The following is a 12,810-nucleotide window of genomic DNA, read 5'->3' on the forward strand; positions in this document are numbered from 1 at the left end:
TGGGAACTCCGATTAACTCTAGAAGAGTATGTTCAGATCGTAAGTTCAAATATTAACGAAAATTGGTGTGATTTTGGTATCATGCAAAAGGCCACTTTTTTCACCAATAGGTTTAAGGTTAGCCAATGTTACCACGATATTGTGTATGACAAGACAATAAAATGTTATCCTCCGAGAACATCCACAATATGCAATGAAATGTGCATCTACGTCACTACCAAACTTTTGTTAAAGAGTCTATCTATTGCAAAACAAATTTTTTCTCGTTCGAAGAGAATAATTATTACATTACAAGTTGACACTCGGTGCTATTTTTGTGTTCGTATTTCTCCTGAAAAAAAAGAGAAATTGTGTTGGTAAAATGCGGGCTCGTACTGGTCCCCCCCCCCGTTCGAAGCGGCTGATGATATAAATAAATGAAGAGGACACTATAATTATGTTTACGAGTATTACATAACACATGAGCCCTAGAGCTCTATTCATGTTCATTCATGTATAAATGCACGACCTTCAAATTGGGAATGGACAACAAAAGGTTAGCTCCCGGCCCACTGAAATTGTTTAGTTACATAATAAATACAATATTGATGTGTCCATAGGTATTTGAGATGTGTCACGCTCAAATTCTAAGCTCTTACGGTAACATATTGATCTAAAATATATTTTTATTTATTAGTCCAAATATTTCTTATCATGTTGATATACATATGAATTGTAATATCACAATTTACTAATATATAATAAAGAAGCGGCCTGATTTTATTCATATGTGTAAAAGCCATTACATTCGTAATACTTAATTCAGAGTTTTTTTCTTATAACAAAAACAGTATACGTTCTGTGCATTGAGAGTGTTAACAGTCCATTCTCTCAAAACTGGCACACTTCATTTCATGACATCGCAATTTTTTTCTGGTCAAATCTGTCTCATTCGAAAGAACTCACCGCTTACAGTGTTTTTGCGGAATATTAATTTTAAACGACTTAGTTTCTCAAAAAAAAGTAGTCATTTTCATTGTCCTCATAATATTAGCTTGCCAATGATATCATGTTGTCCGAGCAATATATATGCCCTTTAAGATAATGTATAGGTGTGCCCTTGCAAGTGAGGTGGCCATGTGGCGAGGAGTGAGTGGGTTGTGTATGTCAGTGGCATGTGGCAGTGGCGTAGATTTCTTGTTTGACATTGGGGATGGGGTAGAAAAAATTCTTGAAGTTTAGTGAGTGACTATTAAATGTCACATGACCCCCACCACCAATCAGGAAAAATAAAATCACATAACCACCCCCTGTTTGTTAAAATCGCACACAAACCCTTACATTTCACCCGGCCCCTGCCGATATTGATAATAAACAGTCCCTAAAACACATATAGCATTGGACTATGGCAATATGACTATAGTCGATTTATGAAAAATATAAGAATATGTTATTAATTTCGATATTATAATGAAATATTGCGTACTACAAATCTACATGTAGGCATACTGAGTGATTCGTGTTCTGTTTTACTTTCAGCAATTGGTTTTTTAAACCAGTGATTTTCCAGGCAGTGAAACTCATCCTCAATATCAAATCCAATACATCTTCTTTAATTAACAGGGGGTTGTAACGACCTTATTACTGCCAAATTAGTTTTCCTGATCTTTCCTAATAGAAGATTTGTGGATAAAGCAATTACTTGCCCGACCAACCCAGATTTTCTGTTTTATTCTTTTTTCGCTGTATGCATGCAAATTCGGCAAAAAACATTTTTTTTGCCCCGGCAAGATCCCGGGGCATAATCAGCATATTGATCTTAATCTTTAACTGAGCAAAAGTCACATTGCAGCCTGTTGCTATATAACTCGGTAACTTAATTTCTGGGAAGAAATATAGTAGTGAATGGCTTTGGTGCAAAAGTAGCCCCGTATATTCCTTCAAATGTTATAGGTGGTATATCTTCTGGTTTAACAAGTGAAAATCGGTGTAGGAGATGGGTGAAAAAGACAAACAGCTCCATTTTGGCAATGTTCTCCCCTGGACAAATGCGACGACCTGGTAAAGGAAACGATAAAACACAAAACACACATACATTAAACATTACCTTTTGATAGGTAAACATAATTTTTGTTGTGAGAATAGTCATAAATTCATCAATATAATTTTTAATATTTTGTGATAATCAACAAATTGCAGCAAAATTCCGTTTTAAGGCGAGTTTGAGATATTTTTCGTTATAGTTTTAATATTTATTTATTTATTTATTAACCATATTTAAACAGGGTAACCTACTCAACAAATATTACAATGTTGATTTTCAGTAGGACCCTAAGACAAACATATAAAAGCATTGAATACACGTAGAATATACTTTATTAAAAACCATAAAAAATTGAGCTTACATAAATACATTATATTACACAGCATTAAAATACATTATATAAATATTATACAGCATGAAAACCAAGTTTTTGTAATTTAAACTAATTGAAAGAGAAACACGAAGTATTTAAAAACATTTGACATATATGAGCTGCAGAATTAGTAGTGCTACAATTTCAGGTCTTCTTTGAGTTTCTTTTTGAATTGCATTAGTGAGTTGACTTGACGAATATCTTTCGAAATAACATTCCATAATACGCTACCTTTGTATTGGAAAGAGCTTTTACCATAATCTGTATTGCACTTTGGAACATATAGATCGCCATTTACACTACCTCTAGTGTTAACAGAATGAATGATATTAACTGAACGAAACAAATCATTGAGGTAGGAGGGTGCAATTTCATTTTTAACTGTAAACATCATACATCCAGTTAAGAAAATAATACGATCTCTTATATTCATGAAGCCTAATGTACGTAACATGTCGTTTATATGAGTTCTGTATGGTACACTTAGTATAATTCGCACTGCCGTGATTTGGAGTTTTTGAAGTTTATTTAAGTTTATTACACTGCAGCTACACCAAATAGTAATTGCATAATCAAAATGTGGTAAAACCATAGTGTTGTAAATAGTAATCAGTGAACTTCTTGGGATAAACGGCTTAATTCTTCTCATGACTGCAAGACTTGTACACACTTTACGACAAATATTGTTGATCTGCTCTTTCTATTTCAAGTTAACATCAATTTGAACACCAAGTTTTTTAAAACATGTGACATTTTCAATCTCAACATTATTCATATACACTTTAACAGATCAATTTTACTAGTTTTAACAGGTGTACCAAGTAACATAACTTTTGTTGTTTTCTTCACATTTGCTTTCATAAGATTATTATCTAGGCTAACCATTTACTAGGTAAATTAAGATCTTCATTTAGGTGTATTAAGATCTTCATTTAGGTTATTCTCTATTTGCTTAACATCTTTGCTACAAATATAAATTAAGGTATCATCGGCATACATGTCAACAACTGAATGTTTTAGATCATTTGGCATGTCGTTAATAAATAAAAGAAATAAAAGTGGCCCACTTAATAATTTTGCTAATATGTGACCCGTTCTGTCAAAACCAGGAACTAGTCGCATTTTGGAGATTTCATGATTTGAATAAAAATGTAAGCACGGGACAATGAGCCTTTAAATGATACATAATATGTATATGATATATAATATAATATATGAAATTATATACATAGCGTTGTTACGAGTCGTACTTGACTCAAGGCCAAAATCACCTTTTACCCGAAATCTCACTAATACACAACACAAATACACTGATAAACATTTTGGATTTTTTGTTTGACAAAACCAAGTGAATACTCACTACAATATTTCGTCCTACTCGTCGGAGAACTTCATCAGGTATGACTGATATGGTCATCTGATCCACTTTCCCGGCAAACAAGTTTGAGTGGTTTCCGGTGTTCCTTAGTCTCTTTTGCAGACTTCAGTAGTGGATCATAGACGTGACTTAAGAGGTATGTGCCCTCCTCTCTGTTTAGGGTCTTGGTGCCCCGTCGCCTTATTTCCATTGCTTCCCGCACTTCTCTAGACCTTTTATCGTGTTCCCGTCCAAGGATCTTAGATTCTTCCCAGTCTATAACGTGGTTTGCCCGTGCAACGTGATCTGAAATTGCTGATTTTGTTTGTCCCATTTCGGATGTCCTTCGTTCAGAGCGGGTGTACTTTTTCTCACCCGCCTTTTTGACTTCTGCCTGGTGTTCAGCTAACCTGGTACCTAACATGCGTGAAGTTTCTCCTACATAACTGAGGTCACAATTTTTGCAACCAATTTCATATATGCAGTTACCGGTTTTTGCTTTCTCCCGTTTGTCTTTTGGATGGACTAAAATTTGCCTGAGGGTGCGGTGGGGTTTCATAGCCGTGTCAACTTTGTGTTTCTTGAGGACTCTTTGGATACGCTCCGAAAGGCCGCTGACGTACGGGATGACCACCATCCCCTTGCTCTTTTCCTCAGTGGTCTTACTTTTCTTTGATCTTGATTTTTCAGCATCTTTGTTTTTATTATGCATTTGGTTTTTGACTCTGTCCATCGCCCAATCTGGGTAGCCACAAGTTTTTAAGGCTGCACGTACACGCTCTTCTTCTTGGGTTCTGTCTTCCGTTTCTGTTACTACAGAGTTCTGATCACACCCATTTTTTGGTGGAGAGGATGTTCTGATTTGAAATTAAGGTACTGATCAGTGTGCGTTGGTTTGCGGTACACTAATAGCTTAACTGATCCGTCTGGTTTCCTAACAATGAGTGTATCTAAAAATGGGATTTGGCCATTTTCTCTTCTTCAAAAGTAAATTTTATGCTCTCAGTTTCATCTATGGTGTTCAGATGGTCGGTTAAGTTTTGCACTTGTCCTTCTTTTTACTATCTCTAGCACGTCGTCGACATAGCGCCGCCAATACCGTGGCTTAAACTCTAATGGGGCAGTCGCGATGGCCTGCTGCTCTAGGAATTCCATGAAAAAGTTGGCTATGATGGGGCTAATTTACTTTGTCAAGTACGAGGAGAAAGTGCATGAAATGTTGAAAGATGAAAAGACATATGAAACCCTGAAAGCCGACCCTACTCCAAAGTACAAACGCAATCTTATTGCTATCCTCTCGAGACTTCAAAAGGAAAAGAAAATTGATTATGCGCAGTATAGGCTCCTATACCCCACCACGGCCAATACTCCTCGGTTGTATTGTACTACGAAGATTCATAAGCAGGATAATCCAGTAAGACCCATAGTAGATTACACCGACTCACTTGGTTACCAAACATCCAAAGCGCTAGCCGACTTACTCAATCCGCTCATCGGAAACACTGAGCACTATGTTAAAAATTCCAAAGACTTGGCAGAAGAGCTCAGTGGAGTTTTCATTGAAGAACATGAAATTTTTAACTCTCACGATGTAGTGTCGCTTTTTACAAATACACCTATCAAAGAAGCCCTCGGCATTGTTAAACAAAGACTGATTGAAGATAAAGATCTTAAGAAGCGCACAAAACTTGAAGTCGACGACATAATGGAGCTGCTTGAATTCATATTAACAACAACCTACTTTGAATTTCGGGGCACCATTTATAGGCAACGCTTTGGTGCCGCGATGGGCAGCCCAGTTAGCCCCATCATAGCCAACTTTTTCATGGAATTCCTAGAGCAGCAGGCCATCGCGACTGCCCCATTAGAGTTTAAGCCACGGTATTGGCGGCGCTATGTCGACGACGTGCTAGAGATAGTAAAAAGAAGGACAAGTGCAAAACTTAACCGACCATCTGAACACCATAGATGAAACTGAGAGCATAAAATTTACTTTTGAAGAAGAGAAAATGGCCAAATCCCATTTTTAGATACACTCATTGTTAGGAAACCAGACGGATCAGTTAAGCTATTAGTGTACCGCAAACCAACGCACACTGATCAGTACCTTAATTTCAAATCAGAACATCCTCTCCACCAAAAAATGGGTGTGATCAGAACGTTATTCGATCGCATGAACTCTGTAGTAACAGAAACGGAAGACAGAACCCAAGAAGAAGAGCGTGTACGTGCAGCCTTAAAAACTTGTGGCTACCCAGATTGGGCGATGGACAGAGTCAAAAACCAAATGCATAATAAAAACAAAGATGCTGAAAAATCAAGATCAAAGAAAAGTAAGACCACTGAGGAAAAGAGCAAGGGATGGTGGTCATCCCGTACGTCAGCGGCCTTTCGGAGCGTATCCAAAGAGTCCTCAAGAAACACAAAGTTGACACGGCTATGAAACCCCACCGCACCCTCAGGCAAATTTTAGTCCATCCAAAAGACAAACAGAAAAAAACAAAAACCGGTAACTGCATATATGAAATTGGTTGCAAAAATTGTGACCTCAGTTATGTAGGAGAAACTTCACGCATGTTAGGTACCAGGTTAGCTGAACACCAGGCAGAAGTCAAAAAGGCGGGTGAGAAAAAGTACACCCGCTCTGAACGAAGGACATCCGAAATGGAACAAACAAAATCAGCAATTTCAGATCACGTTGCACGGGCAAACCACGTTATAGACTGGGAAGAATCTAAGATCCTTGGACGGGAACACGATAAAAGGTCTAGAGAAGTGCGGGAAGCAATGGAAATAAGGCGACGGGGCACCAAGACCCTAAACAGAGAGGAGGGCACATACCTCTTAAGTCACGTCTATGATCCACTACTGAAGTCTGCAAAAGAGACTAAGGAACACCGGAAACCACTCAAACTTGTTTGCCGGGAAAGTGGATCAGATGACCATATCAGTCATACCTGATGAAGTCCTCCGACGAGTAGGACGAAATATTGTAGTGAGTATTCACTTGGTTTTGTCAAACAAAAAATCCAAAATGTTTATTTACTGAACAAACCTGATGAATCTATTCAACAAATACACTGTTTGATTAAGCTAACAAAATCTAAGTCTTTAATTGAAAGCACGTTATTATTGGTAAAATATATGAAACAAATGCACATACACAATAATCAAATATAATCACTCTTTTATCTATTTAGTACTTAGCCAGCATTCTTCTTCTTGGTGATCATAAAGTTCTTGCAATGTTCTGGATTACTGATGTAATATATCCTTATACTGCGAAAATCAGCGAAGTCCTTTGTACACTTGCATTGATAAATCCTTGCGTATAAAATCCTTATACGAAAACGGTGTTCTCCAAACACGTTTATAACTCCTTGCGCAGTTCTCCTATACTAAACTCCTTGCGCCGTTCTCCTATGCTAAACTCCTTGCGCAGTTCTCCTATACTAAACTCCTTGCGCCGTTCTCCTATGCTAAACTCCTTGCGCAGTTCTCCTATACTAAACTCCTTGCGCTGCTTTCTCCAAACTTGGTGCTATTTCCACCTTTCACACAATATCTTCAGGAAGCAGGACTGCGATGCAGTTGTCCCCACTTATTTTGACAGTTGCGTTGAATTAAAATACCAGACTTCAGCAAGTCGACAGAAGAATATATTTCCTTTCTTGGAAGAAGTACGGTCTTTGACGCATTTTAGATCTTCTCCGACAACACCGGCAAATAGTAGTACTTTGACAACATAAAATATTTCTGGTTTGCAATTTTCTTTCTTTGAAGGAAATGGACTGTAAGCATATTAGCTAGCTAGCCCAGATCAACACTATCAACTGTCTCAATGATAAAGGCTATTGCAGCCTGTCAGATCTGTATCCAGATGATAATAATTGTTACTTTTTCCATAAAGTCCGACACAATCCGCAGAAGACCCTCTATGTCTTACTTTGGTCAATTTTCGTAGCTCCGAAATAATAATCATAATTTCAGTCAAGGCTGAACTTGTAGCACTGTAGGAATCCTCCATGGCCACACTTTGTAATACTCTCTGAGTACCCAGCTTAATTATTATTGATCTCCCCTTTTTGAGAGATAACTACACCAACCACATATTACAATCACATCGATACAGGTCTGCCAAGAATTACTACCAACATGATGTTTTGTAGCATATCTTGGATTTTCCCAATGTTCTAATAATAGACTTTCGCCTTTAACATTACATCACTTCCTGTGGGTTTTTCCCACTATTATGTCCATTTCACAATCTGTCTCAGGGGATTTTCACCTTGACATAAATAGTCTTCACAAATGATGTTCATCTGGGTTTTCCCCCATGAATTCATAATAAACAAACTATTGCATGATTATAAAGGTAACTTCCCCTATTTCATGAAATACAATTATACAGGGTACATCACAGCATCAATGCTTTCCAAGAAATTGATAATTTTGAAATGATACCTTGGATATTTTTGCTACATTGCTATCTGCGTTATGTGCCAATTAATTTCCTGCCTTAAACAGGATTGAATAGGAATTATCACAGTTCAACTGTTATTTTAAAAAGTACTTTCAAGGATTTGAAAGTCCGTCTAGTCCCATGGTCAAATACCATGAAATTAAGAATTCCATTTTATTTTTATGGGAATGTCATCTTTTAAAGCTTATAACTCAAACTGGTGACTTGTTCCTGGTTTTGTTGCAGCTGGTCACATATACAAGTATTACAGCTTATTTCTGCAGGTTAATATAGGAAATATAATACGTATTGCAGTTACTGAGTTATGACCAAAACGATATTTTTCCTATTTCCCCATTCACATAAAAAATCATGCCCATGATTTACAATGAGTCTTGGGATCTCTGTGGTCTTTATTGTTTTCAATACATTTCTCAATATTTAGGCACAAAACCACTAGCTCAGGCGGAGAGGCACTCTTCCGGTTCGACTAAAACAGATACATTTTCTCCTGTTCTCCACGGCATGATTGTGAAGTTGAGGCGCTATAAAGAAATCTGATACGAGTACATCTTCTGGTAATGGGACTTATTAAGAAGAGTTAACTAGTGCAGTTTTATTAATGTATGCTTTTTAAGTATGGTATAGAGTCATCTTTAAAGACATAACGTGTGATTTGCATATAGAATAGATTCCAATTTAAATGTAAGTTTTCACTTATCACATTGACTGTTCCCTTTTCATTTCGAGCAAAGCAAATAATGATCATGACACAGCTATGACGAACAGACAATTAAGACGAATAGCGATTGGCACACAGTTTATACGTCACCTATTCACCTAATTAAAGCAATTCAGGCTTAGTCTTTCACATGGTGTTTTAGCACACTACATGTATAATACAAAAAGTATAAATTCAACAAAAATTAAGGGCGTCGCTGTGAAGCAAATCACACATAACAGCTCTTGTATTTGTAAATTATATACGACAATACTTACCAACTCCAAAAGGAATAACTTCCTTTTTTTCAACATACTCTCCATTTTCATCAATGAACCTTTCAGGTTTGAACTGGTCTGGGTCTGGAAACGCAATCGGGTCTCTCATCACGGCGTAAAGGTTTGAAATGATTGTGGCACCTTTCGGAATACGGTACCCAAAAAGCGATGTCTCGTTACCTGCCGCATGGAAATCACTGAGTGGTGACAGTGATACATGGCGATGAATCTCCAACAGAGTGGCCCTGGTGTATGGCAGGTTGTTTTGATCGGAAAGCAGCGGAAGCCGATTTTGGCCAACAACTGAATCTATTTCTTCCTGAATCTTCTGCTGGATATCCAGATGTGCCATCATGTAAAGACAAAACCATTCTATAGTAGCAGACACCGACTCCCCTCCTAAAAATAAGAGATTAAATACAGCTTTCATATTGCGTTTTTGCAGGAACGAGTAAGGGTCATCTGGTGTTGCCTTTTCATCCATTTCCTTCAAACATAAATCAACGAAATCAACTGGGTTTTCGGCATCGACGTGTTCGCGGTGTTCATCAACAAGTTTGTCGAGAAAGGCGTTTATATCTTCTTTAAACTTTAACAATTTCTTGCTGTGTTTGCTTGTAAAATAGGACGGAAGAAAAACAGACCAACCTCCAGCACCAAGAAGTTCCATAAGTCTGTGATTAAGATCCAGCAGATGGCGAAATTGATCGTCATCGTAGTCATGACGCTTCCCAAACAAGACCTTAAAGAGAACATTGGTGGTTGCGTTGCCCAAATAATGATGCGGATTACACGCCTTTCCTTCTTGGGCGTTTAACTCATCCACTAGAGCATTAGATTCTTCCACAGTATTGGCTTCAAAGTTACATTTCCCGATACCCAAACCTCGAAAAGCTGTGAGAAGAAATTTCCTGAGTTCGGCGTTATGTTTGTAAGAATGCGCTGTTAAAAAGACAAAAGGCAAACATTTGACAGTCATTCTAGACAATTCGACATAAAATTATATTGCATAACCATATCTCAGATCTGACTCCTTAGCAGCCAGTTTGGTTCCGCTCCCTCCACACAAGCAGGCAGTCTACTAATGAAATTTTATAACTCCGTTTCTGATTGGTTAAGAAAGGGCGTAATTAACCTGACTGTTGAGCTGATGAGACGTTCAGTTCGAGGCGTTATGGCGCCTGGGAATTTTTTTTTCTTTTTGCTTCTCGATTTATTTTTATTCTGATCTTGTTTACCTATTGCTGTTGTTAGTATATCAGATCGCCAGTGGCCCTGCCGGTCATGGTTTAGAAAAACAGGGATAAACCAGAGAAAATTGCTGATCCCAATTTCATTTAGTAACAGGTCTCAACAACTACAGGTACCCAATCTATTATAAGCCCCCTTTAGGGATCTAGAGAGAAAGATGTAGGCCTTTGAATATTTAACTTTTGCAGCAAAGTATTAATGCTGAATAAATAACCTATAGAAATTCATAATGGAAATTTATTCCATGATGTACATGTATGCGTATCATTATTTTGTGCTGTTTTTGGAGTGACCCTGTAATGGAATCAGGGTGACTCTATAAATGGACTATTTGTCTAAAATGACTCCATATTGGAAGTCAAATGACTCCTGTGTAGAGTCACCGATTCTGTAGCGGGGTAAACAAATTATGTCCGAAATAAGCTCAGCTGTCGATTATTTTTAACTACTCTAGAGAACAAATTTAAACAATTAGCATCAAAAAGTACTAAAATTTATCAAAAAAAGTCTGTCGAGGTTTGATATTGTTTCACAACCTTTAGATTTTTAGTGAGTTTTATAAAGTTTATAGCTGAAAGTGCTGTAATGTTTCAAAAAGTTAACCAGCTGCTTTGAACTTAGCAAAAACTTTTAAATGATCATGAAGTGATAAAAGACACTTAAAGGATGATTTCGTGAACCTTGCATCCTGTTTTTATGACATTTGTCAGTAGATATCCACAAAAAAGCTTATTCCCAAACTTTCAGTTGATTCCGTTTTGCGTTTGCGAGATATGCATCAGATGCATGATAAAATGTATTACACTGCTCCATAAGCCACTGTTGTTTCCAGTGGTATAAAAATATCTCAACTTTTTTTGGAAAAAAGTGGAGGGGGGGGGGGGCTGAGGCTGTGGATCACAAAATGCCCTTTTGAACTCAGAAAGAATAACAATAAACAAAAACAGAAAGCAAGCAAATGCTTATTTCAGCAAAAAAATTGAACAAAACAAAAACAAATAAAAAACATTGAATGACAGTTATCTTTTTAAATCACAATACAAAATTCGGAGATGTCACATTTGAATTTCAGAGCCAATGTTTCGGAGCAAATAATATTTGCTAATTCAATTTCATTTGAAATTACGGTGCAGTATATTTTAAGAATTGCGATAAAGAATAATGACATCAAATTATAATATTATTCGTGTGTCTGTAATCGCCCACCACTTATAATAAGGTTTATCAAAATGGCGACTTAAACGATCGTAGATAATTAGCATGAGAAGCTAACAAATAAATCGGCACTTTTTGGTTAAAATAACCAAATATGAGGTTAATTTGGCCAGAACTTTTTGAGACAGACTGTATATACTTACAATGATGACCCAATATTTCGGACTGCAGGACGTTGTTGTATCCCTTGTTGTTAAGCGCAGGGTCATTCAAACCTTCTTGCATAATAGAGAAGTCGTTAATAACCACAACAACCAGTCCGAATAAATCAAAGCTGTAAATCTTTCCATATTTATGTCCAAGTCGTGTCACTATCATATGCAATTCTTCTCCTTTGTACATATACCACATCAATTGAGGAAAGAAACCCACGATTGGGAAACGTCATGGTCCTGGTGGTAAATTGCGAGGTCTTTGCATCCACCACGCAACCATAAGAATCACTAACACAACCAATACGATTGAATTAACATTCAACCAATCAATTAAGCTACTAAGTACCATTTTAACACTTAATTTTGACCGAAATCCTGTTCTAGTTTAGTTTAATACAAAATGTGCTACTAGATGCTATACAATATGTATAACCAAAATGGCAGTACACTATTTAAGGCCACTAACAGTCGATTTTGAGTTTCTCGTCACATAATTTCTAAAAACAAGTGAGGTAACTTTTTCATTATTCATTATTCATTATTGTTTTTGTGCCTTTCATTATATGACCAACACGCATGTAAAATGTGTTGTTATTTGCCGCTCATTCACTTGAAGATGGATGTTTAGCCCAAATGAGATTCAAAAGTATATTAAAAAACGTCTGCAAGGTTGACAGCAAAATGTGTGTTTTGATTTTGATTTTTCCACAAAAAATAAATGGATATTCATCATTTTTTTTGCCAATACAACCAGTTTTTATTGGTATTTTTTGGAAAATCACAATAATGAATTCAAGTGAGGGTCAGAAAATGAAGTGAGGGCGGGTGACGGGAAACTCAAAATCGACTTTCATTGGCCTAAAATATAACCGAGCTTGAGTGAAATCTAGCTAAACCAAGTCAGTTGCCAAGTGAGGCCAAACATACACTTTTTTGTGTGTGGTAAAGTAATTTATGAACACAGCTGGAAGTTGG

The 12,810-nt window shown here is 36.9% G+C and overlaps 1 protein-coding gene across 2 annotated transcripts; it reads right to left on the reverse strand.

The window, feature by feature from the left end:
- Positions 1-91: 91 nt before the first annotated feature.
- LOC140141439 (cytochrome P450 2U1-like) lies at positions 92-12,210 on the reverse strand. 2 transcript variants are annotated; one of them, XM_072163296.1, is made up of 4 exons: positions 11,824-12,210; positions 9,863-10,156; positions 9,215-9,613; positions 92-2,037 (listed from the first exon to the last, which is right to left on the reverse strand). In XM_072163296.1, the coding sequence occupies exons 1-4, from the start codon at positions 12,029-12,031 to the stop codon at positions 1,856-1,858; spliced, it is 1,083 nt and encodes a 360-aa protein (XP_072019397.1). In that variant the 5' UTR covers positions 12,032-12,210; the 3' UTR covers positions 92-1,855. The 2 variants fall into 2 exon arrangements, with proteins under 2 accessions (XP_072019397.1, XP_072019396.1); XM_072163295.1 differs by having other exon boundaries at positions 9,215-10,156.
- Between the last annotated feature and the right edge of the window lie 600 nt (positions 12,211-12,810).

The sequence above is a fragment of the Amphiura filiformis genome, chromosome 19 (assembly GCF_039555335.1).
Source record: "Amphiura filiformis chromosome 19, Afil_fr2py, whole genome shotgun sequence".
NCBI lineage: Eukaryota > Metazoa > Echinodermata > Ophiuroidea > Amphilepidida > Amphiuridae > Amphiura > Amphiura filiformis.